We start from the raw sequence: 24,664 nt of genomic DNA, 5'->3' as shown, positions 1-24,664 counted from the left end.
GAGAGAGAGGGAGAGAGAGAGAGGGGGAGAGAGAGAGAGAGAGAGAGAGAGAGAGAGAGAGAGAGAGAGAGAGAGAGAGAGATCTCATCTTCACTGTTGCATCACCGTGTACAGCCTCCATCCTGGTCCAGAATGTGGTCAAGCCCACAGCCTATGCATACCTACATGTAAATACAACCCACAACAGAGGAGAAGTCCACACACATCCTGCAGACGACACAGATAATAAACACGTGAACAAATGCGTACACAAGATCATTTCAGATAGTAATCGTGGTAAGACTATGAAAGAGACAAGCATGCAGGGTGAGAGGATAAGAGATGGGTGAGGAGGGGTGAGGGCCACCTGGGGTAGGGTGGCATGCTGATTGCTCGCCGTTCACCCCTCCGCGTCTGTCCACTGCCCCCTGGGCCGTGGGAGACTGCCCTGCGCAGATGCAATGGCCCGGACTCCTGCGTCCTCTGGTTTCTTATTGGTTCTGGCCAGTGGGAGGCATAGGAAGGAAATCAGAGGGCAGAAGGAGAGAAAGGTCGGAGTGTTTCCCCCTCCCTGCCTCGTTATTGGCCTGTTGAGGTTTTGACAGTGACTGCATTCCTCTAAGGAGTGGTTCTAAAGTGTGGTCCCCAGACTAGCAGCATCAGCAACCCCCGGGAATTTGTTAGAAATGCAGATTCTCAGGCCCTGCCGCAGAAATTCTGATTTTGATGCTTGCTTCGGTGCAGCTAAGCTCCGAGGGGCAGTTCCTCCTCTGTGGCATCATCTCTCGCAGCCTTCTTTCCCTCCCCAGCCCCTTCAGGCTGGAGGAGGTGAGGGCTCCCCACTGTTGCTCACCCCTCGCCCCTGTCCACACGTCTATGAATAGGCCCTTCACTCAGCAGTCTTCGGTGAGCCCTTTCCAGGGTGCCATCTGTTTCCTGCCAGGATCCTGACTGGTCCAGACGGCCAGGATGTTAATTCATATTCCTTTAGACAGGGCACACCTCCTCCAGGTTACCCAGTCCCCACAGGCTTCCCCAGTCATTGCTGGGTGTTGAGATCTCATGTATTGGCCACCCTTGCATTGGGACTGGGTTCCAAGTCCCATCTGTTGACTACGGACCTTGGAGCGAGATGCAAGGATGAGGAACCTTGTGCAGGATGTTTCCCTTCGAGGCTATGGTGGGTCTGAATCGGCACGCTCCCTTCTTACAGGCAAGGTACTTCCCATTAGTTTATTCCTCTGGTCTAATGGGACTGAACGTCCATTCTCTGGGATAGTGAGAAATTCAGACCTCACATAATGAAGGTTCCCTCACAGCCCTGGGGTGATGTGAAGTTTTCAGAACTTTTGGGAGAACCTCTGGTCTTCTTCTGCCCGTCTTGTCCCCATTGCTCATGGTTTCCTGGGCCCATGGGGGCCCTGAGACCCTCACTGGGGTGCAGGATTTTTTGTTAAACCTGTGACCTCTGACCCCAAAGTCCAGCTTTCCCAGGCTGTTTTCCTAGAAGGTTCTGACATCTCCATAGGGGGCTGTGGAGGTCCTGTAGCTCATGGACCCCCAAAAACTTCTCCCCAGGGGTCTGCTGGCTCTATCCTCCTCCTGCACAAATTCCCTCCTCTGCCCCTCCCTGAAATGAGACAGCGTTACCCTTCAGGGGCTCTCTGGGAACACAGTGGATCTTTAGGGAACTCTCCTCCTGGGGAGGAGAGGCTGACACCCATTCGTCCGCTTGATCTTGGTAGCTCATCTTGGGTCAGAGGGAATCAGAGTGGGAGGAAGTGATGGGAGAAAGGGCATCTTCACGGGGCAAAAATGAGGCAGTTACCAGGCAATGTCCAATGGTTAGGGGGAGACAACGGAAGGTGCGGGGCCGTAGGGGAACCCATGTATCCCTGCAGCTGCCACTTGGCTGGACTCCTGCCTGCTGAGCTGTCCTAGCTGTGTCACCTGGCGGTTGGCACCAAGCCCTACAGATCCACCCTGTAATAAGCACTACAGAAACACTAGCATTAGTGATTTTCACTTTTTATAGGTAGGGAAACTGAGGCACCAAAAGGCTAACGTTGATGTTACATATCTAGTAGGTGATGGAGCCAGGCTGAACCCACGCAGGTCTGGCTCTAGAGCCGCATATCACCCCCCCATGGTGGTCCGTGCACCAGTCTTGTCTCTCTTCCCGTGATGTTCCATGTTTCCTCTGACCCCTGTGTGGCAGGTGATGATTATGATGGTGATGACAGCCCCATCTCCTAAGTTCCCGCTCTGTTCCAGGCATCCTGTCTAAGTTCTTTGCCCATGTTGAGTCTTTATAACACCCCTGTAGGTGCTGTGCCTATTTTACAGACGAGGAACTCAAGGTCCAGAAAGACTGTGAACTCACATGACAGGAAGTGACAGAGCCAGGATTTGAACCCACCTCTGCTGATTCCGGAGCTCAGGCCTTGGCCACTCTGCTACCCTGCCCCATAAACACTGTTGCTGGAAGGAGTGTCCCATGAGATAGCACCAGCTGTCACTAAAATGACTTACTATTGCTTTTCTAATGTTGAAAATAGTTGTTTTTGCAAATCAGATTGGAATGTGAACCTCACCTGGCTGTGACTGGAATCACCTGGGGGTTTTGAAAACCCACTGATGTTTAGGCCTCCTGCCGACCAGTTAAACCAGAATGTCTGTGGGTGGGGCCTGGGCTTCTCAGGGCTGAGAACCACTTACGTTGGATGACCTTTAAGATTCTTTCCAGGGACTTCCCTGGTGGTGCAGTGATTAAGAATCCGCCTGCTAATGCAGGGGACATAGGTTCGAGCCCTGGTCTGGGAAGATCCCACATGCCACAGAGCAACTAGGCCTGTGTGCCACAACTACTGAGCCTGTGCTCTAGAGCCTGCGAGCCACAACTAGTGAGCCTGCGTGCCCCAGCTACTGGAAACAGTGTGCCTAGAGCCAATGCTCCACAACAAAGAGAAGCCACCACAATGAGAAGCCTGTGCGCTGCAACGAAGAGTAGCCCCCGCTCACCGCAACTAGAGAAAGCCTGCATGGAGCCGCGAAGACCCAACGCAGCCAAAAATAAATAAATTTATTAAAAAAAAAAAAAAAAAAGATTATTTCCAGCTTTCTAGTTCCACAGTGCAAGGAAGGTATGCTGCCATCAGGTGGCAGTAACAGGCCACAGCTCCATGATCTAATTGACAAGTTTTGGTCTGAAGAGATAAGTGCACTTTTCTTCAGTTTTATACCCAAACGAAATCCCTTGTTGAACATACAAATGTAATAATAACTGATAAAGATGTTAAAGTTTTAAGGGCCACTTCTAAAAGCAATTAGCCAATGTGGTATACTTTGATATCTTTCTCACAAATGGTTAGCTAACCTTTATCATGGAACTAAGGGTCTGGAGCCAAGAATCTCTTCTGTGTTTGGATTTTAGTTATTAGACTTGGTGACCATTGAAATATCCAGTTGTCCTTATGTCATTACTATGATTTTTCCTTAAAGCTCAGCTTTGCCCTGCACAGGGAGCGTTGGGCCAAGTTTGACCATCTCTGCTCAAACATCTTCTATTTGGTCTTGTCTACGTAGCAGAAATAGAAGCGTGAGAGCCATTTTATTTAGTCCCTGGTGGATTTTCCCTATCTGCATGGAGGTATGTTCTCAGAGAGTTACTTTTAGGACCTAGTAGCTCTGCACAGTGGGAATGGCTAGCTGCAAATGGGAATAGATAGCTGGAAAAACTTTAGGGCATGGAGTTTGGGGTCTATGTACTGGGTTGAGTCCATCACTTACTGGCTATGTGGTCTTGGGCAAGTCATTGAAAGCTCAGAGCCTCAGTTTGCTTGTTTCTAAAATGGGGATTCTCAGAACTACATTGTAGGTTGTTGTGGAATTAAAGAGAAAGTAAACACACTTTTACAATAAAACTACTCAACAAACTAGAAATAGAAGAGAACTTCCCCAACCCGATAAAGAGTATCTATGAAAAAGAATACAGTTAACATTATACTTGTGGTACAAGAATGAATTCCCTTTCATATCAGGAACAAGACAAGGATGCCTGTTCTTGCCACTTCTATTCAACATTATACTGGAGGTTTTGGCCAGAGCAATCAGTCAAGAAAAAGAAATAAATGACATCGAGATTAAAAGGAAAAAGTGAAACTATATCTGTTTGTAGATTACATGATCTTGTATATAGTAAATCCTAAGAATCCACTAAAAGCTATCAGAACTAATAAATGAATTCAGCAGGATTTCAGGGTACAAGGTCAGAGCAAAAGCCCATAAAATGTTTTAATTTCTTTCAGAATCAGAATAAAAAAAACCTTTTAGGTGAAGAAAAATTTTAATATATAATGTTAATATATTAATCTTTAACCAATGCATTTGTAAAATTCAATTTTTTTAAATTAATTTATTTTTTTTTGTGGTACGCAGGCCTCTCACTGTTGTGGCCTCTCCCGTTGCGGAGCACAGGCTCCGGACGCACAGGCTCAGTGGCCATGGCTCATGGACCCAGCCGCTCTGCGGCATGTGGGATCTTCCCGGACTGGGGCACGAACCCGTGTCCCCTGCATCGGCAGGCGGACTCTCAACCACTGCGCCACCAGGGAAGCCCCCTAAAATACAATTTTTAATTTAATTTGTCTTTATTGAGGAAGAGACTCCAAAGGCAAAAGAGCCTAGGGTCCACAAAAGTCTTAATGGGGCCCTGGCTGCTGGTCTGAATTTAGCCATTAAAATTTTCCCTCTCTAGCTCTGAGAAAACAATATAACATAAAGAAAGTTTAAGATGATGCATTCAAAATCCATCCATTCTTAGCACACTACCTATTCTCATTTTAAAAAATCCTCTTCTGGTTCTTGGCTGTCAGCAAACATCTCTTTATAATCTCGGTACCATTGACTCACTGTGTGGTCCTGGCTGATCACTCAGTGGCCCTGAGCCTTTTCTATAAAGGAAGGAGAGGGTCCTACATCTCAATATAGAGCCTGGGGAGGAAGCAAGCATGATGGAATCACAGGAGCGGCATCCATCCACCTGTGGCCTCATGATTCTTTGGAAGGGGTGACATATATAAGAGAGGAATCCACTCCTTAACTCAGCACTTGAGACCCTTCGTGATCTGGCCCCAGCCTTCCTTCTCAGCCTCATCTCTCACCACTCCCTGATATCTGCCTTTGCATTTGTATGGGGCTGGAAGGAGGTTCAGGAGCCCAAACGGGCTTCAAGGGACCTTCTTAGAGGAAAACTTAGGAAGCTTCAAGCAGACACAAGAGTTGAGAATGCTGGAATCTTCCAGATTCTTTTCATCCCCAACCTACATTGACTCCATTTGGACTCAAAGCCTATCTCCTTGTTGGGCTTATCAGTGAAATCTATCTCTTGCTGCTATGCTCAGTAGTAAAACCCTTGAACTAGGAGTTGCAAGCTCACCCTAAAGGTGAGCGAATCTAGTGTCTCAGGGACCAGTGAGGTCTAAGGTCTAGGGGTAAAGCAACAGGGTGTGGTGGGGACTGTGGCAAAGTATAGAGCACGTGTCCCATCTGAGAAAGGACCTTAAGGCTAGGTCACATCTTGCTCTCACTGTGTCCTTGATGGCCAGCATAGGGCCTGGCATCAAGGAGGCTGGGAGGAAAGACTGAAGAGTTGAAGTTTCTTATAGGCATAAGGTTTGGGTGGAAGGCATTCGTTTGTTCATTCATTCATTTACTCATTCGTATACCCCTTCAATAAATATTTATTGAGCACTCTCTATGTACCAGGCAGTGTTCTAGGTGCTAGGGGTCCAGCGGGAAGAGAGATGGGGAGAGTCAGGGAAAAGGTGTTTGGAATATTAAATAGACTAGTTAGTTACCTTCCTGAGAAGGTAAAACTTGGGGAAAGTGATAAAGGAGAGGAAGGGCAAACCATTCAGCTATCTGGGGGAGGGATGCTCCAGGGAGAAGTAACAGCACGTGCAAAGGTCCTGAGGCAGGAATGTGGCTGGCACATTTAAGGATCAGCAAGGAGGCCAGTGTGCCTGGAGTGGAGTGAGCAAGGGGCAAGCCAGTAGGAAGTAAGGTCAGGGAGGTGTTAGGGGCACAGATCACACAGGGTCTTATAGGCCATGGTAAGGACTTAGGTTCTGACTCTGAGTGAATTGAGAACCGTGGGAAAGTTCTGAGAGGAGACTTAATCCATCTTAGGTTATAACAGGACCCTTCTGGTGACTGTGTGGATAAGGGCAGAAACAGGGAGACCCATGCAGAGGCTACTGCAGTAATCCAGGAGGAGATGATGGGGCTGGGACCAGAGGAGGTGGTGAAAATTAGTTGGATTCTAAGTATATTGGGAAGCTGGACCTGCAGATCAGATGGGGAGGTGTGAGAGAAAGAGAGAAACAAAGGATGATATCAAGGTTCTGGCCTGAGCATCTGGGAGGATGGAGGTACCATTTTCTGAGCTGGGGATGAATTGAAGATGTGGTACCTGCCTTCATGGGGCTTCCACTTCCAGCTTGTGAACCATCCGAGAATCACACACAAAATGATAAGAGTTATAAGGTGACCAGCTGCCACGTAGGAGAAGGCCATGGTGCCATGAGAGCTTCTAATAGGGAGGAAGTGTGTTCCCAGTCGGGGGGTGGGGGAAGGGAACACGAAGAGTATAGGAGCTGAGAGGAGGGGAGGGGAGGAGGGGTGGGGGGGGTGTGGATGGAGAGGCTGGTGGAGGCCAGTCCTGGATCCATGTGAAAGAATTTGGGCTTTATTTTGGGATAAAGTGTTTTGAGCAGGAGTGTGCGTACTTGCGTGTGTGCATGTGATGTAATCAGAGCTGTGTGGTTTGAAAATATCCCTCCAGCTGCAGTGTGGAGAGTGGATCCGACAGAAGCCAGAGTGGAGGTCCAGGGAGCCCAGTGACAGCTTCTGCCCTCGTCCTGCTGGGCCTGGACGGGGTGGAGTCCATGGAAAGGGCAGGAGGGCTTTGAGGAGGTGGGAGTGACAGGGCTGGATGGATTGGACTGGGAGGTGACGGAAGGAGGCATCATGGGGACTTGTGGCTTCGCCATCCACATTCCTCAGGACGTTGGCTTTCTGGGAATTAGGGTTTAGAGAAAGATGCTGCTCAGGTTAGAGATGTTTGGGCCCTGCTACCCCCAGATCCGTACAGGGCTCGTGGGAGGGGGAGAGGCAGAAGCCTGAAGCTCTCACTTCCTTTCATATTCTGAAAACCTTTCTTTCTTTCTTTTTTTTCAAAGGTGAAAAATGCCGCAGCTTCATTGACCTGGCCCCAGCATCAGAGAAAGGTAAGTGTGGCCCCAGCTCAGGTGTGCCAACCTTGCCCTCTCCAGGGACACTTCCCGAAGCCCTGATCCTGTCCTTCAGCATCCCTGGGTGATGGTGCCCCAGGGGCCAGAATCCTGTTGCAAAGCTCTGAGTTCCTTGAGCGGTTAGTGCAGGGGGAGAGGCAGGTGGAGGGACGTCATCTTGCCCTCCCCCGCCCCCCAAGTGAGATGGTTCTAAGAGTCATTACACTTCCCTTACTTCCAGTGCGTGCTGGAACTTTGGGGGAGGTAGGCTGGGCGTGCGGAAGTTGGGATCAGGCAAGACCAGTGTTGGCATTGTTTCCGAGTGTAGGATTTGACCTTGGGGGAGGGATCCAGACGTTCTGTCTGTGTCGTCTCACAGGTGTGGGGAGGTCCAGCCTGATCGGGCACTGCCATTCAGGAAGGACCCATTGGTGTGCAGGGCTTGACAGCAGAGATTCTGAGCCCAGTGATGCCCAGATATGATAGGAGGGGTCTGCAGCTCGTGTAGGGGGCAGAGCCGTCAGAATTAGGTTTAGCTGCAAGTAATGGCGGCCCCAAGTAACTGGCTTCAGTGGAGAAATGTATTGATTCCTTTTAAAAGTTTCAAATCTAGAGTGGCTCTGCTTCATGCGGTCTTCAGGATCCAGGGGCCTCTCCATCATCCCTGTGGCCTTTGTCCTCATGGACTAACAGGATGGCTAGAGCTACAGCCGTCACATCTGCACTCTAGGCAACAGGGTAGAGGAAAGGCAAAGAAGAAAGGGCAAAGGTTGCATGTCAACAGTAAGGTTCCTAGAAGTTGCCCCATGACATGGGCTTATCCCCTTGGCCAGAACTTGATCACAGCTGCAAGGGAGGCTGGGAAATGAGGTCTTTATCCTGGCAACCATGTGCTCAGCTGAAAGGCAGGGGTTTTATCATTATGAAAGAACAGGAGAATGGATACTGGGGGATGCGCTGCCACAGGAGCGTAGGGCACGGCCACCTCCCTACTTCCCTACCCTGCCACCAAGGAGAACCCTTGCCAAGAGAGAACAGGTGTGCAGGTCTCTTCAGACAGCCTGGAGATTAGGAGAGGGCTCTGGTCCTGGGAGTCGGGGTGGGGAAAATGAGACAAGAGTTCAGTCCTAAACTGTCCCGACATGGGGGGCCTTGGTGGGCCGAGGCTCAGGGGAAATTCTTACATCCAGTATGTGCGGTCACCCACGCCCCCTGCTGGTGGGGCTGAGTTTGCAGTTTCCCTGCAGTGTCAGGAGGTTCAAGGGCCTGAAATGCCCCGTCTCTGACCCCTCCAGGGTGTTGGGAGAGGCGGGACAGGCAAGGGGGCTGCGTGTCTTTGAGGCTGGTGACGTTCCTGTCTCCCAGACGCTGTCCCCTTGAAGAGCTCCATCCAAGTGGCAGCTGGTGAGACTGAGGGGCATGTGACAGGGAGCCCATAGTGCTCTCGGGTCCAGGAAGAGGCTGGGCTCCCCCTCTGAGCAAGCTTTTTGCAGTGGGGACTACCTCCTCTGTTTCCTCTGCTTCCCAGTGACGATGCCCTGTTTCGTGGCTACTTGTGGCCATCCCTGAAGTTTCGAGCTGAGCAACTCGGGCCACAGCTTCCAAACTGAGTTCTTCAGAAAATACTATAGCTGCTAATAAATGGCTGATATTTACTGAGCAGGTACAATGTGTCAGGCACTGGGCCAAGCACTTTAAATGTATCAACTGAGAAACCTCCCCACAACCTTGCTAAGAAGGGGCTGACATTCTCACCCACTTGACAGATGAGAAAACTGAACCTTAGAGACATTAAGCCACTCACCTCTCACATCTCATAAGGAGCAGAGCCCGTGCTCCATACCCCTCTGTTGTACTGCATCTGAGAAGCCAGTACCTGTAGGCAACCTCTACGATGCTCATCCCATAATCCCCAAGGCCTTGGAGTTCCTGGGTCACCTCTGCTCCAAATCTGGCTTCCGGGAAGCTGGGCCTGTGTGTGCATATGTAAATGTGTGTGCATGTCTGGTTGAGGGCGAGGATATGCATGCATGGGCAGGTGCTTCTCTGAGAGTGTGCACATGGGTCTCGTGTGTGTGCCTGCATGCACACTTGTGGGTGAGTGTGGGCACAGAGGCATGTACACATGTGTGGACGTATGAGCATGTGGATGTGTGTACATGCGTGTGTGTGTCCACATACAGTGTGGACTGTATGGTGGCTTATTCCTGCCTCGTGTATGAGGACCGAGGCCCCAGATGGGTTGTATCTTTGTGTTTTACTGGCCTCGTGATTTTACTTTCAGGGCTTGGTGGCCACGCCGAAGACCTTCTGGCTGTACATATAAAAATGTTTATAAGAAGCCTGAGTGGGCTGGCTTTGCAGACCAGTTTTCATGGGCTCACTGCCTCTCAAGCACTTAGGCTCACCTTTGGGGCTGGCGGGGTTTGGTCAGGTAGCTCTGTGGCCTGTTCCTGAACCTCCCGGCCCAATCCTCCCAGGGGCACCTGCAGGAGCCTAGTGTCCCTGGACCCCTCCATGTGCTCGCCGAGTCCTCTCCACGCTGTCTGTTTCACAGATGAGGATCCCAGGCTGCAGAGAGAGGGGGACTGGTTCAGGGTCACACAGGGAGTCCAGGCTGATATTGGAGCCCAGATGTGTTCTCTCCCAAAGAACACTCTTCTCCCACATTCTGGCTGCACCCACTCCCGCTGTGACTTCCTTCCTGCTCTGCAAAATCCGATCATAATAATTAGTGTTAGGTGACACTAACACAAACTGGCTTTCATGCTGCGCTTACCACGTGCCAGGTCCTGTTCTGAGAACTTTATACCTGGTGGCTCATTTAATCCCCATTTTACAGATGAGGAGACTGAGGCCTAGAGAGTTAATTGACTTGCCCAAAGTCACACAGTTAAGATGCTGGGATTTAAAACTGAGCTGTCTGGCTCTTAAATGCCTGGTTCTTCTGCTGAAAAGCTAGGCCTTCCGAGCCTCTCTCTCTGTGTGTGTGTGTGTGTGTTTGTGAGTGAGTAATTGAGGCCCTTCTGAAATGGGCCCCGTCTTTGCCATTTTCTCCAATACCCTCTGTCCTTTCCTCCCTACCCTCTCCCCTGGCAAAATGCGTGTCTGTCATCAGTGTTTTCACCATGGCATATTTTTGTTAGTTCTCCTGATCATTCTAGCTTTGTGCTTCACGTGGGAAATATCTTTTCATTTTAAACTAGCTTAAGCCACAACCATTTTTCATCTGGATTCCTGCCACAGTCTCTCAACTGGTTATGTCCTTCCATTTTTGACCCCTGCTTCACTGGTGGCCAGAATGATCCTGTTAAAGCATCAATCATCTCACGTGGCTCCCTGTTTAAAACCCTCCCTTGGCTCCCATCTCATTCAGAGTAAAATTCAGTGTCCTCATCTTGGCCTGTAAGGTCTGGGGGATCTGGCCCTGTACATCCGGGATCTCATCTCCTGTAATCTCCCCTCCCTCACCATACTTCAGGTCTCCAAAATCTTTACTGTTCCTTGAGTCAGCCAAGCTAGTGTGTGCCTTGGCACTTGCTGTTTCCTGCTCCTGGAACACTGTTCTCTCAGCTCTCTGCACAGCTGGTCCCTTCTCATCACTCAAACGTCACATCTTCAGGGCAGCCTTCCTTGAACATCCTTAGAGCAGCCCTTCCTCCTGCCAAGTCCTTCTCCACTCTTTTCAATGTTTAGTTGTCTTTACATCACATAAGAAATGTACTCAGTGCTTCTTTGATTAACAGTGGTCTCCCCCAAAAGAATGTCAGCTCCATGAGGGCAGGGATTTTTGTCTTGTTTGTGGCTCACTGTATCCCCAGGGCCCAAAGCAATGCCTGGCAGTGTTGAATTAATGAAAAATGAACATTGATTTTTAACTGTATACACTCTTGTTATAAAAATTATAACAATTTTTAAATGTGTAAATGAGAAATGAAAGTCTCTTATAAGCCCACCCTTAGATATTCACTGGTAATGGTTTGGTTTATTAGTCCCTGAAGAAAGTTAGAAGGATGAAAGATAGATAGATAGGTAGATAGATAAATACACACACATACGTATATACACATATATACTTATACACCTGTATAAAATCATAGGTTGCTTTTTATATCAATACATAGAACTCACTTATCTTTTGGAACAGCTGTATAATAGCCCATCACATAGAAACAATTTATTTAACCAAGCCCTATCACTGGACATTCAGATTATGTCCCCAGTACACTTTGAGAATCTTGTATCACAGCTAAGTAATAGTAACGTGTACACATATCTTTCTCCCTCACGAGAATGGGGCCCTCCGAGCAGTGGTTTCTTATTTACCTCTGGGCCTCCAGGGCCCAGCCCAGCACTGGAGCCCTACTGGCAGAGCAGAGTAATAAATTCTCTGACAGAAATCTGCCCAGCAGGACATGAGAGGCAGAGAAGGAGGAATGAATCAAGGATGCTTGAGCAGCTTGTGAAGATGAAATGTGCAAATGCAGATAAACAGCAACGTCTGTGTATTGTGAACTTGTTACTGAAAATGCAGAGGAAAAGCTTCTTCTGCTTTGTAATCTTCCTCTTCAAGGTTTCCCTTGTCTCTCCAAATCGCAACCTCTTATCCCCTGGGGCCAGATTCTCCTACCAAATAATTGTGACCAACTGGATACTTTTCAAACCTAGTGTATTGGTCAGCAATAGTCACTATAATGCTGTGTAACAAGCCATCCCCAAACTCAGTGGCACTCGGCATGTATTTTTTTGCTTGCATGTCTGTGGGTTGACTTAGGTTTAGCTGATGTAGGCTGTCTTGGTTCCAGGCTGCAGACTGGGCTCAAGTCCGCTCCCTGTGTATTCTTTTGGGGGGCCAAAGAGAGGGGACAGAAATGCAAGGTGGCTAACTGCACAAGTACATTAAAAAAAAAAAATTATTCCTTTTTTTTTTTTTGGCTGCACTGTGCAGCATGCAGGATCTTAGTACCCCGACCGGGGATTGCACCCATGACCCCTGCCATGGAAGCGTGGAGTCTTAACCACTGGACTGCCGGGGGAGTCCCATGCACAAGCACATTTAAAACCTTTGCTTACATTCTATCTGCTAACACCCTGTTGGCTAAAGCAGGTCATGAGGTTGCATCCAACATCAATGGGGCAAGAAATACACGACCACGACCGACCCACGTGGAGGGTGGAGTGGGGATGAGTAGTTGCTGAGTGATAGTCTAATCTGCCGCACCTGGGCCTGACCACAGGCCTTAAGGATGATTGACAGCTGGCTGTGCTGGAACTGGCCCAGCTGGATTTCTGGGTGTATGTGCTTAATTTGCTTCTCAGGGTCTCCTCTGGTCATTGTCATCCCGAAGTGACTTATTTATTTTTCCGAAAGTAACCAGAATATTTGAGGGAGGCAATTCATTCCTTCCCCAAACAATCCATTGAGCAACCTCTGCATGCCAGTCATCTGCACACATGCCTTCCAATTCAACACATATTCCCTGAGCACCTACTTTAATCCAAGTTCTGGGCTAGGTATGGGGGGCAATGCAAGGACGAATGAGGTGAAGGTCCCTGCCCTACAGGAGTGGGAGAGAGCTACGGAAATGGTTATCAGGCACCGTGGGAGGGCTCCAGCCGAGGAACAAGGAGGCCACCCTCCAGTGCAAAAGGCTAGGGACATGATGGCTGCCACCTCCGATCCTGCCGTGGGGCAGGGGTGGGGGGCGTCCATGAGGATTTTTGGGTTTTCTGCCCTTTGCTGTGTTAACTGGACCCCCCAGTAAAGATCTGCCCCATGTCATTTGTCAAGGTGCGGTATGGGGAAAATTCCCAGTTCCTAAATCCCAGGTTGGAGCTTCCCCTCACAGGTGGATGGGTTCTCACTGTGAATGAATGAGGGAAGGAAGGAAGGAGGGAAGGAATTGAGCTCGTCCTGATTCATATTTGCCACCAAGGCTGTACTGGTAAATCGCTGTGATTCCTCAATGCCCATCAACACACACCGTGGAGTACTGTACAGTCTCCAGCTTCTCTCAGCGGTACGGATGTTGGGCAAACGGAGCCAGATTCAAAAGAACACACAGTATGTGATTCCATTTGTATAAAACTGGAAATCAGGCAAAACGGATCTGTGCCGTCAGAAGTCAGGACAGGGGTCACCCTTGAAGAGCGAGTGTGACTGAAAGGGAGCCAGTGGAGGGCTCTGGCGACGTTAGGTTTCTTAAGCCGGGTGCTAGTTACACGATGTGTTCAGTTTATGAAAGTTCATCAAGCTGTACGTTTGTGATCAATGCCCTTTTCTGTATATGTGATACTTCCATAAAAAGTAAAACAAAATTTTTCGCACTGAATTCTAAATTATCTTTCTAAACTGGAAATCCAGCTCCATCAGCCTCCTGCTTAAAGGCCTTTCCTGGCTCCTAAACATACACCATGTAACACGGCACTCGTGGCCCTTCGTGATCTAGTGTGTGTCCGCCTTTTCCACCCCACCTCCTGTAATCCCTCATGTGGACCTTGTGCTCCAGCCCCGCCTCCTTACTTTCACACATTTCCCCCCAAACTCTCCATCATATGTCATGCCTCTGTGCCTTTGCATATTCTCTTCCCTCTGCCTGACCTACCTTTACCACCTCTTGTTTGCCATGAAAACTTCTATTTATCCTTCAAAGCCCAGTTAAGACATGACCTCTTCTGAGAAGGCACCTCGGACCCCAGAAGTACCCACGGTGACTGGTCCTATTATCACACTGCCTTGAGATGGTCTCCTCCACCAGACTGGACACTCCCTGAGGACAGGCACTGGATCTTGTCTTTCCAGTGGTTCCTGTGCCCCAGATGGGGTTGGCACACAACAAGAATTTAATAAAGTTTTGTTGAATGAAGGAAAGAAGGAAGGAAGGAACAGGGGCCATGTTATAGATACTGGGTGTCCCATTTGGGTTTGGAAATCTGGATCCCGACTCTGGAAGCCATGGTCTCCTCTGTCCCACCTGGGCTGAGCTGTGTTTTAAGCCATCCCGGCTCCCTGCCCCTCTTTCCCAGGGAGCTGGGATTTTGGGCAATTCTTGTGAAACAATCTCCTAAGCTTGTAGGTTTCATTTGTTTAATATTTCAGGGATATGCAACAATGTGGTGGCTCCGTGGCCACAATCCCTAGTCTTGCGTGAGTCATTTCTCAACTGAGTTCCTATGATAGTCTCTTGTTGGTTCCCTCAACCTCTCTGTTCTCCGTCTGAAATCGATTTACAATTCTGCTGCTCACTTAATTTATTTAGTGCATTTTATTGATTTATGTCATAGAACTGAAAGGTGCATAGATCAGAACATGCCGAACAGGGAAGGGAGAGGGGAGCCAGCTTCCACAGTTGCCCAGACTCTGACATCGAACTGCAAGCAGGTCAGCCTGCTGGCTGCAGCCTGAACACACCGAGTCACTGGTGCATCCTTGTGCCTGTGCATTAATCCTGGGTGATCTTTTCTCCCTGGCTGCTTGGGGGACTCACTGTCACCTTCACCTGCCAACCCAAAGGTCCTGCCTCTGCGAAGTCCTCTCTGGCCCCCAGGCTGAGTTAGTTATGCCCGCTCTGGGCTCCCAAGTCACCGAGTACACGCCTGTGGTCCAGGGCCTGACAAAAAGGGAACTCTGATTCTTTCATCCCAACAAGACAGACAATTCAGGACACAAAAAGGCAAGAGACTGGCCCGAGTGGTCCACACGTCCATTTTTCCCTCTCACCTGCCATTCCCAGACAACACTGAGCTAGTTTTTGCAGCCCTCTGACCGTGGGTGGGAACCATCGTTTGTCTGAAAGGCCCTGGTCCTTCTGTGGAGGCAGCAGAGCTCTGGAATCCTCCTGCAGAAGGAGATCATTTCCTGGCCATTCTCAATAAACTCACGACACAGGCCACCTCACCTGGAGCCATTTCATTCTTGGAAGCAGGGCAGGCTGCAGCCTTGTTTTCTGGGAAGGGCTGCAGGGACCTTTGTCCACCTTCCCTCCACCTTCCCAGGGCAGGCTAGTGGGCAGCATCCCTCGGTGCCAGGCTGTGTGCCAGGAGCTGTGTCAGTGAGGAGAACGCCTCACAGCTTCCGATCTTGAGGAGCCTTCTAGTGGGGGAGACACACAAGGAGGTGGAGAGTCACATCTGTGAATCAGGGACCCATGGGGGTGCCCAGAGGCCTGTGGAAGGAAAGATGGCAGTATAGGAAGGCTGTGTGGAGGGTTCCATGTGGGGAGGGTCCTGAAGGATGAGTGGCATTCCTTCTACTGCATAAGGGGCACGGCGGTGGGGGGGTGTCATTCCTGGTAGAATGAATGACATGTGCAAAGACGTGAGACCCAGTATCCTTGTGCCAGGCACGTGACAGATGTGCAGTAGACACTTGCTGAATGATTGAAGAGTGGAAGGAAGGTGTAGCCCCGAGAGGTTAAGTGCCTTGCTCAAAGTCACACAGCAAATTTAGGTTAGAGTCAGCCTCACCTGCCAGGATCCTGAGGGCTTTTAATCAGCATCCCGCCCACCCTGCCAACACCACCCATCCTTTCTCATCTCACCCTTCCTTCCCACCCATTCCTCCAGCCTCATTTTCTCTAGCATCACACATGGTCCTCCCACCTCCCTCATTCTGAAGTGCTGGTTCTGCCACTTTCGTTCTGAAATTCTGGATTCCTCTAATTACGTGCTCTTATTAAAAGTGATTAAACCCCCGTGCCGGTGGAGGACTGCTCCCGGAGATCACAACATCCAATAATTGCTTTAGTTGCTCTAATTCCAATTATTCAAGATTATCTTTCCAGGTAATTAGGTGTCTGGGTAGTCTCGCCTGTTCGCTCTCTCAGAGAGTGTCATATTAACCCCAAACGGTGACCAGCTTTCATGTTTCATAATTGGAAACAGTTTCTCCATGGTGAGAAGACTCCGTTAAGTGTAAACAGTGGTAATTAACATTTCGAAATGACTCTTCGGTCTTATCATACTTTGGTTTGAGAAATTACCTCGGATGCTTAAATCCAGCTCTTTGCCCCTCCGAGCAGAGGTTTCAGCAGCATTGGGGAAATAGGGCTTTTGCTGAACTGCACGGGGGTGGAGGCATTTGAAGGATGGCTCCTTTGCACATTCTAGGAAAGTCTTTGCATGGACTGGTTTCCTTCTGGATCTCTGCCTGGATGGGAGGCCTTGGGATGGAATTTGCCATAAGACCCTTCCATTTGGCCCAGGCTTTGCATTCACACAGGACCTTCACTTTAGACAAATGATGAGTCCTTCAAATGAAGTTATACCATCAAGGCCACCAGGTACAGTTGTGTAGGTTACCCACTGTGCAACTCTGGGGGTCATGATTCATCTACGTGAGTGGCATTGGGTTGGGCAGTGCACATCCTGTACGACTGTAGGCAGGGGCTGGGGATACACAGACTGGGTTAAAAGAAGACAACATTCAACATACAGGTCTATACCTGCACCTCATTGCTGAACCGCACTGCCTGTGATGAGCAGGGAATTTATAACCCGATTTTGTCATGTTTCTTTTTTAATTGATATAATTTCATTTATATAATATACAAAGAGTGAAAGGCACAGAGTTTACATGTACAGTTCAGTGAGTTTCAAGAAATGCATACATCCATGTAGCCCACATCCTTGCCAAGATGTAGAACCAGGGCCAGCTTCGTGGGCGCGTGACCTTATAGTCGCATAGGGTTCCGTGCACAGAAGGACTCTCCATTTGGTTTAATGCTATACTGTAACTGTCTTGAAATTCTTTTTTTTTTTGAGTTTCTGAAGCAGGGTTTATTTATATATTTATTTTTTGGCTAGGCCACATAGCTTGCAGGATCTTAGTTCCCTGACCAGGGATCAAACCCACACCCTCAGCAGTGAAAGAGTGGAGTCCTAACCACTGGACCACCAGGGAATTCCCCCTGAAGCAGGGTTTAAATAGACTTTATTGTTACAAGGGAGGCCCTACTGAGCAGCGCCTTCTAAATGGATACATGTGGTCCCAGGATGGCAACATGGAGAAATGAAGGGGTCATGATTGCAGAAGAGGTCACTGTAACTGAAGGACAGGATCCTGGGGAGGCCGGCCAGGAATGCAGCAGACATGATCAGGACAGGCCGGGGTGGCCAGGTCGCAGGCTGAGGGAGAGGACAGCTACTGTCTCTCCCGCTTCTTGTAGTTCTGCGGGTGTGACAGGACCCAGCCCGACGGCAGGAGAAACACAGGAAGCAGGAGGTGAGCCCAATGGCGATATCCATGGTTCCGAGCTGCTCCCGCGGCGGCTTGGAATGGATCTGGGCCCGCGGCACGGGGAGCCGCCGGGCCGGGCCTGTCAGGGCCCTCAGCAGCAGTGGAGTCAGCACAGACATGACCGCACAGAGTAGACTGCAGGTAGCAGGCAGCCGGAACCCAAGGTCGCGAAATCAAAATCTGTCTTGAAATTCTTAATATTTTTTTCAACAAGAGGCCCTGAATTTTCTTTTTTTTTTTAAAAATTAAATTAATTAATTAATTTGGCTGCGTTGGGTCTTCGTTGCAGTGTGCTGGCTTTCTCTAGTTGCGGCGAGCGGGGGCTACTCTTTGTTGCGGTGCGTGGGCTTCTCATTGCGGTGGCTTCTCTTGTTGCAGAGCGTGGGCTCTAGGCACGTGGGCTTCAGTAGTTGTGGCACGTGGGCTCAGTAGTTGTAGCTCGGGGGCTTTAGAGCGCAGGCTCAGTAGTTGTGGTGCACGGGCTTAGTTGCTCCGCGGCATGTGGGATTTTCCCGGAGCAGGGCTCGAACCCGTGTCCCCTGCATGGGCGGGCAGATTCTTAACCACTGTGCCACCAGGGAAGTCCCCTGAATTTTCATTTTGCACTGCCTTCCCGATTTGGGCTGTATACTGCACCCCCATATTATTATTCACTTACTATTTCTCTTTACGTTGATTCACTTACAAAGTCGAATTATTTTCTCCCCATCCTGAGCAATGAGATCTGTCAATTCACGGTTTTAGTGTGCCATGTTATTTTTTTCCGAGGTGCTTTAAAATAAATAATAATAATACCAAAAACTTATTTCTGTTTTGCCAATGTGTCAGACGCAGCTGATTCCCCCAACAACTCAGTGAGTTTGTGCTGTCGTTAAACTATGTGATGGGTGGGGAAACTGAGGCCCAGAGAAGTTAAGTTAACTTGCCCAAGGCCATATGGGTTGCGGTGGTGGTGCTGGGTTGGAACCTGGGCAGGTGGGCTGCAGAGTCCTTGTGCTTTACCATTCCACTTGCTGCCTTGATGCGAGCTATTAAAATAGAAAAAGAATCCCCGCGACTAGGGAAGGACTAAAATCTAATGAAAGGAAGGGACGAGGTAAGTGTTGTCTGGGTGGGGCTGGGAGGGAGAAAGGGCCGTCATACCACATGGGATGACACTTGTCATCCTCCAAAGCCCTTATGACTCATGCATCTAATGCTGCTTCCTTCTTGTTATGCTTCTAGTTCCAAGACAGGAGTCTAACCATCACACATGGGCTGTCAGGTGGCAAGGCCTCAGAGAGCTGGTCTCACCTGCTCCATTTTGCAGATAAGAAAACTGAGGCCCTGAGATAAAACTCTTCGTGGCTGCCATGGCCTGAGTACAGGTAGACCTTAGAGATATTGCGGGGTCAGTTCCAGGCCACCGCAATGAAGCAAATATCGCAATAAAGCAAGTCACACCAATTGTTTGGTTTCCCAGTGCATAGAAGAGTTATGTTTACACAATACTGTAGTCTATTAAGTGTGCAACAGCGTTATGTCTAAAATACAATGTGCATAACTTAATTAAAAATACTTTATTGCTAAAATATGCTAACCATCGTCTGACAATGCAAGATTGCCACAAATCTTCAATTTGTAAAAGCAGTATCTTCAAAATGCAATAACAAGGTATGCCTGTATAATGAGTGTACAAGTGGCATACCAATCCCTAAGAAGTGGAGTCCCCACTCTGGGGCAGCCTCCCCCAGCCCAGCCCTGGCAATTCTTGGAACACTTATTGAGCACCTGCTACATACCAGTCCCTTTCAGGCATATTATCCCATTTAATCTTCTCAACAGCCCACAAAGTGGGTTTACTGTTATCCCCCTTTTCAGATCAGGAAGCTGAGGCTCAGGCTAAGACACTTGCTCCCGGTCCAGGGAGGAGCAGAGCTTGGATTTAATCACAGAGCTGAGTGCAGTGTTAATGCAGAGCATGGGCTCTGGATTCAAATTGTGACTCTACCTCATTAGCTGTGGGACCTCAGGCATGCTTCTCATCCTCTTTATGGCTCACTTTCTTCATCTGAAAGATGGGGTAAATAGCATCCACTTTGTGGAATTCTTCCGGGAGTCAAATGGAATAATCCACGCGAGGGGTTAGCACAGGGTCTGTCTCAATCAACACTAGCTTGAATGAATATTCCAGCATATTTCCGCCATCTCCTCCATTCGGCCCGACCAGCTGGAAAGCTAACTTGGCAAGAACTCAAATTTGAGTTTACTTCTACTCAACTAACCTTCATTGACTCATGCACAGAATTCCATTCCCTGCTAAATACTTTCACATCTTTTGGTTCATTTAATTCTGTTGACAGCTCTTTGAGGAGGTGCTGTTATCTCTGGTTTACACCCAAGGAAACAGACTCAGAGAAGTTGAGCTACTTGCCTGAGGTCACACAGCAAAGCAATGTATCCCATCAGTCACGTGCTATTTCTGCCACACCTCACAGGTCTTTCCACCCTGCCTGGGGCCTCCTGGCCCCTCTTCCACTCCTTGGGCCCAGGAAGTTCTTTGGTTGGCTTTGCTGTGTGTTCTGACCCAGCCAGGTGGCCCCATTGGCTCACAGCTGTCAGGGCCTGCGTGGAGCAGAGGGAGGTGGCAGCTAAGGGGACCCATGGCTGCTGCTGCTCCTGGCACCCTCTGCTCCTCACGCACCACATCTGCTGGCTCCCGCAGACTCGTCATTTGCAACCATCTGCCGGGCTCCCTGGAGGCGCTAAGTCTGTGATGTGACACAGAATCTCCCAAACCCACTGCCTTTAGCCTGTGTGCAGAGCAGAGAGACCTTATCTATATCTTGAACCCACTAGGAACGATGGACTTAAGTTAGAGGCCCTTTCAGGCCCTGGAGGGCTGAAGCCCCTGCCCTGGTTGGCTACCCAGGAAGTTGCTCCTGCAGACCTGGTGCCGTTTCTGGAGCCAGCCTGACTCCCACGGGTTCTGCTTCGCTTAGGCTTTCCCCTGAAATTTCATTTTGAGTTTAAAAAGTCCTGTGTCTCTTGGCAGGGATGCCCTGGTCCCCTGCTTGTCCACAGAATCTCTGGCCTCATGGGCTTCTGGTATTCAGCGTGTGTTTTGCCAAAGGCAGAGAAAGGCCCGGTGTGTGTGTGTGTGTGTGTGTGTGTGTGTGTGTATGCGCACTTGTTCCGGAGACACAAGGAAGGAAAGTGGTTTCTCCGAAGCTGGTGTCTGTCTGCTGGTCTCATCACACACCCCTCTTCCCTGGCCCATCTCTGGCGGTGAGGGCAGGAGCTGTTGGTTTTATTCATTAGTTAAAATTTTTTTTGATTGGGGGGTACCAGCTTTTTTGAGATATAATTCACTTACCATTTGTTTGTCCCCTTAAAGTTCAGTGGTTTTTAGTGTATTCACAGAGTTATGCAATCATCACCACTATGAATTATAGAATATTTTCATCACCCTGGAAAGAAACACTGTTTCCTTTAGCCATCATCCCTCAATCCACCAGACCCCACAGACTCACACAACCAACGATCTCCTTTCTGTCATTGTAGATTTGTCAATTCTGGACATATACGAACAGAATCATATAATATGAGGAATTTTGTGCCTGACTTCTTTTACTTAGCATAATGTGTTTTTTTTTTTTTGCGGTACATGGGCCTCTCACTGTTGTGGCCTCTCCCGTTGCGGAGCACAGGCTCCGGACGCACAGGCTCAGCGGCCATGGCTCGTGGGCCCAGCCGCTCCACGGCATGTGGGATCTTCCCAGACCGGAGCACGAACCCGTGTCCCCTACATCGGCAGGCGGACTCTCAACCACTGCGCCACCAGGGAAGCCCTTAGCATAATGTTTTAAATGTTCATTCATACTGTAGCATGTATCAGTACTTCATTTCTTTTTATTGCCAAATAATATTTCATTGTGTAGAGATTTATTTATCAACGCTTTTTAAAATTGGGAAATACAGCACGATTCCAAAAAGTACATAAAATATATAGCTTAACAAATAGTTGAAAGCAAAAACTTTATTACCACTGAGGTCAAAGAAGATCATTGCCAGCATGCCATGTGCCCCTTCCTGAGCACTACCAACTCCTGTCCCCAGAGGAGAGTAGTCACTGCCTTGCTTAGCTGTACCTCAGGGTTGGCAAAGCATGGCCCGCTACTTGTTTTTTTTGTTCGTTTGTTTTTGCGGTACGCGGGCCTCTCACTGCTGTGACCTCTCCCGTTCCGGAGCACAGGCTCCGGACGCGCAGGCTCAGCGGCCATGGCTCACGGGCCCAGCCGCTCCGCGGCATGTGGGATCCTCCCAGACCGGGGCACGAACCCGTGTCCCCTGCATCGGCAGGTGGACTCTCAACCACTGCGCCACCAGGGAAGCCCCCGCTACTTGTTTTTGTAACTAAAGTTTTACTGGAACACAGCTACGCTCATTCCCTTATGTATATCCCTGGCTGCTTCCATGTTATAATGGCAGAGTTGAGCGGTTATGGCAGAGATGGTATGGCCTGAAAAACATAAGATATTTCCTCCCTGGCTCTTTACAGAAAAGGTTAGCTGACCCTGCTTCATAGTTTACCATCAAGTATGCAAACTTAAACACAATAGATTTGCTTGTTTTTGAACTTTCTACATAAATGTGATCAAATGATGAACCTTTTTTGTGTCTGGCTTCTTTTGCTTTAACTTATGTTGATCATTATTGTAGTCCATTCGGGCTGCTAAAAACAACAGAAATTTATTTCTCACAATTTTGGAGGCTGGAAGTCCAAGACCAAGGCATCGCCAGATTCAGTGTCTGGTGGGAACCTGTTCCTTGGTTCACACATGCCCGTCTTCTTGCTATGTTCTCACAGGGCAGAAGGGGTGAGGGAGCTCTTTGGGGTCTCTTTTTATAAGTTATTAATCCCTTTCATGAGGGGTCCACCTTCATGATCTAATCACCCCCAAATGCCCCACCTCCAAGTACCATCACATTGGGAGTTAGACTTTCAACATATGAATCTGTGTGTGTGTAGGGGACACAGACATTCAGTCTATAGCAATCACGTAGCTGTAGTTTGTTCATTTTTATTGCTGTGTAATATTCCATTGTGTGACTCTAAGACCTTCTGCTTGTTCGTTTTACTCTTAGTGGGTATTTGGGACATTTTCAGTTTTTATTATGAATAATGCTGTTAGTTCAAGTGTGGTCCCCAGACCAGCAGTATCAGCATCACCTGGGAAGCCTGTTAGAACTGTAAATTCTCAAGCCCCACCCCAGACCTCCTGAACAAGAAACTTCGGGTCGGGGCTGGCAGTCTGTGTTTAACAAGCCCCTAGGGTGATTCTAATGCATCCTCCAGTTTGAGAATCCCTGCTGTAGTGTTTACCTAGACATAGAATTACTGGGCCAACTCTGTATATCTTTAATTTTACTAGTCGTCTTGTTTTCCAAAGCCGGCGTACCAATTTATACTCCCACACACGTGGTATGAGAATTCCCATTGTTCTGTTCTCGACAATGATTAGCTTTATCAGATTTTTAAAATTTGCCAAATGGATGGATGAGAAGTGGTATCTTATTGTGGTTTTCAATTTGCATTTCCTTGGTTATCAGAGGGGTTGAGCATCTCCTCATGTTTATTTGGGTTTTCTCTTGCGTGAAGTGCCTGTTCACATCTTTTGTCTATTAGATTGTTTGTCTTTTACTTATTGCTTTATAAGGTGTTTTTTTTTTACATATTATAACCCTTTGTTGCTTATAGGTATTACCCCTTTTGTCACTCTGTGGGCTTGCCTTTTCACAGATGTCTTTTGATGAATATAAATTCTTAATTTTGAAAATTGTGGTAAGACACCCATAGCATAAAATTGACCATTTTAACTGTACAGTTCAGTGGCAGTAAGTACATTCACGTTGTTATGCAACCATCACCACCATCCATCTCCATGCCGTTTTTATCCTCCCAAACTGAAACTCGGTATCCATTAAACACTAATTCCCATTCCCCCCTCCCAGTCATCATTCTCCTTCTTGTCTCTATGAATAAGACTGCTCAAGGTACCTCATATAAGTGGGATATGCAATATTTGTCCTTCTGTGCCTGTCTTATTTCACTTAGCATAATGTCTTTGAGGTTCATCTATGTACCTCACTGTGGATGTGTCAGAAACAAAATGTTTTGGTGTGGTCTGGTATATATACTATATATATATATATTTTTTTTTTTTTTTTTTTTTTTTGCGGTATGCGGGCCTCTCACTGTTGTGGCCTCTCCCGCTGCGGAGCACAGGCTCCGGACGCGCAGGCTCAGCAGCCATGGCTCACGGGCCCAGCCGCTCCACGGCATGTGGGATCTTCCCGGACCGGGGCACGAACCCGCGTCCCCTGCCTCGGCAGGCGGACTCTCAACCACTGCGCCACCAAGGAAGCCTATATACTATATTTTGTTTATCCATCGGTTGATGGACGTTTGGATTGTTTGTACCTTTTGGCTATTGTGAATAATACTGCTGTGAACATTGGTGTACTAACGTCCATTCAGATCCCTGCTTTCACTTCTTCCACCCAGAAATGGAATTGCTGGATCATATGGTAATTCTATGTTTAATTTTTTGAGGAACCACCATACTGTTTTCCATAACAGCCGTACCATTTTACATTCACAATGCACAAGGGTTCCAATTTCTCTCCGTCCTCACCAATGCTTGTTATTTTCTGTTTTGATAACAGCCGTCCTAATGGATGTGAGGTGGTCTCTCACTGTGGTTTTGATTTGACTGGTGATGTTGAGCATCTTCTTGTGCTTTTGGGCCATTTGTGTATCTCCTTTGGAGAATGTCTATCCAGGTCCTTTGCCCATTTATGAATTGGGTTGTTTGGTTTTTGTTGTTGAGCTGTAGGAGTTCTGTATATATTCTGAATATCATTCTTTATCAGATATATGCTATGCAAGTATTTTCTCCCATTTTGTGGGTTGCATTTTCATTCTGTTGATAGTGTCCTCTGATGCACAAAAGCTTTCAAGTTTGATGAAGTCCAGTTTATTTGCTTTTTCTTTTGTTGTCTGTGTTTTTGTAACCAAGAGATTATTGCCAAATGCAACGTCATGAAGTTTCCCCGTTTCCTTCTAAGAGCATGAACACACACGCACAACTTATTCATCCATCCATCCATCCAT

The 24,664-nt window shown here is 48.3% G+C and overlaps 1 protein-coding gene and 1 pseudogene across 2 annotated transcripts in view; one reads left to right on the top strand and one right to left on the bottom strand.

Annotated features, from left to right (window-relative positions):
* The window catches only part of GSG1L (GSG1 like), a 215,388-nt gene that overhangs the window by 73,305 nt on the left and 117,419 nt on the right, over positions 1–24,664 (top strand). For both annotated transcript variants that reach the window (XM_029221177.1, XM_029221178.1), the window contains exon 2: positions 7,221–7,268. In XM_029221177.1, coding sequence (XP_029077010.1) covers positions 7,221–7,268 — 48 coding nt within the window. The remainder of the gene's footprint in view (positions 1–7,220; positions 7,269–24,664) is intronic.
* LOC114893874 lies at positions 17,413–17,722 on the bottom strand (annotated as a pseudogene).

This window comes from Monodon monoceros, unplaced genomic scaffold, assembly GCF_005190385.1.
Source record: "Monodon monoceros isolate NGI ecotype Baffin Bay Population unplaced genomic scaffold, NGI_Narwhal_1 Super_Scaffold_13, whole genome shotgun sequence".
Taxonomy (NCBI): Eukaryota; Metazoa; Chordata; class Mammalia; order Artiodactyla; family Monodontidae; genus Monodon; species Monodon monoceros.
This window is presented reverse-complemented; position numbering and strand designations above follow the sequence as displayed.